At 39.7% G+C, this 1,206-nt stretch overlaps 1 protein-coding gene across 1 annotated transcript; it reads left to right on the top strand.

Annotated features, from left to right (window-relative positions):
• Nucleotides 1-6: 6 nt before the first annotated feature.
• LOC105316321 (uncharacterized) lies at nt 7-1,167 on the top strand (the record flags this gene model as incomplete). The annotated part of the gene is made up of 4 exons (XM_011411154.2): nt 7-367; nt 459-565; nt 660-807; nt 913-1,167. Coding segments are annotated over exons 1-4 (651 nt in total), but the record flags the coding sequence as incomplete, so codon positions are not given.
• Between the last annotated feature and the right edge of the window lie 39 nt (nt 1,168-1,206).

The raw sequence follows: 1,206 nt of genomic DNA, 5'->3' as shown, positions 1-1,206 counted from the left end.
TACAGGAGGGGAAATAAGAAGCAGCGCCATAGATCAACAGTTCCAGAAATACAAAGCTGAGGCTGAATATTTTAGAAATTTGGCACCAGAGAGGCAGAAAAGTCTCTTGGAAGAAAAACTGAGGCATAACGAGACAATCACTCATCTTAAGCCGCACTACAAAGGTACGGACCTTTACAGTTTAACAGATAACGCACACGAGACTCCACCTCCTGCTGATCAACTGATGACGATGGAAGGGGAGAGGGGAAGAGGTCGTACCGGTGCGGCTAAGCTTGACCCGTCAGTCATTAATGATGAAATGGAGGAACAAAAGAAGAGAGACAAGATTAAGGAAGATGGACAGTTCTTCATGCATTGGCTAAAGGTAAAAGTTATTATTATTAGTAGTAGTAGTAGTATTATTACTATGAATATTATTTTACATATACCCTTCTTTATTCTGTCTCTCTTTATAGGAGTGTACTCCGTTTGGTTTTTCCCCAGAGGAGGTACAAATTGCTCTTAAACGTAGCCCCAAGGACCCATTGCATTATCTTCAGAATAAATGGCTTGAAATCATCAAGTATGACTTTATTTTAGAATAATTCTGTATGCAATTGCATATACACTGTACATGCTAGCACTTGTGTATAAGCATCCCTCTCTTTCTCTCTCAGGAATGCAATAGTGGGAGTTAAATTCGAAAAGTGCAATAAAGGATCATATGGTATACCGTCTAGAAATGAGATCAGATTGGTATTGATTGAGTGTCAAGGAGACATAACGGCTGCAAAGAAGCTCTGTGTGAAAAATAGGAAGAAAAAGGTAAAAACTACACGTACTACTGTACATGTATGTTAACTTTGTATTGCATATACACATGTACTACTGCTTCTAGTATTCTAATGCTCTTTTCATTTCTTCCTCCAGATCAATGAACTCTTTAAAAAGATTGATGGGCGGTTTCAAGTCTCGTGGGATGATGCTGTACAGGCACTATCAGAGACTGAGCTTGATGTAGACCAAGCCTATTACACTGTCCAGCGCTATGGACTCCAGGAGCTCTACGAGTACCTGATGAGTGACTTTAGTAAGATGGTCAGTGAAGGACAGACTGAGATGGAGTACTTAAAGGGCCTCATCATTGAGAGAATGAAAAAGAAAGACTCTGAAGACGTGTACAATGTAAGTCTGTATACACGTATCTGGTACATGTACATGTAT

This window comes from Amphimedon queenslandica, unplaced genomic scaffold, assembly GCF_000090795.2.
Source record: "Amphimedon queenslandica unplaced genomic scaffold, v1.1 AMPQUscaffold_1711_Cont26282, whole genome shotgun sequence".
In the NCBI taxonomy this organism is placed as follows: domain Eukaryota; kingdom Metazoa; phylum Porifera; class Demospongiae; order Haplosclerida; family Niphatidae; genus Amphimedon; species Amphimedon queenslandica.
This window is presented reverse-complemented; position numbering and strand designations above follow the sequence as displayed.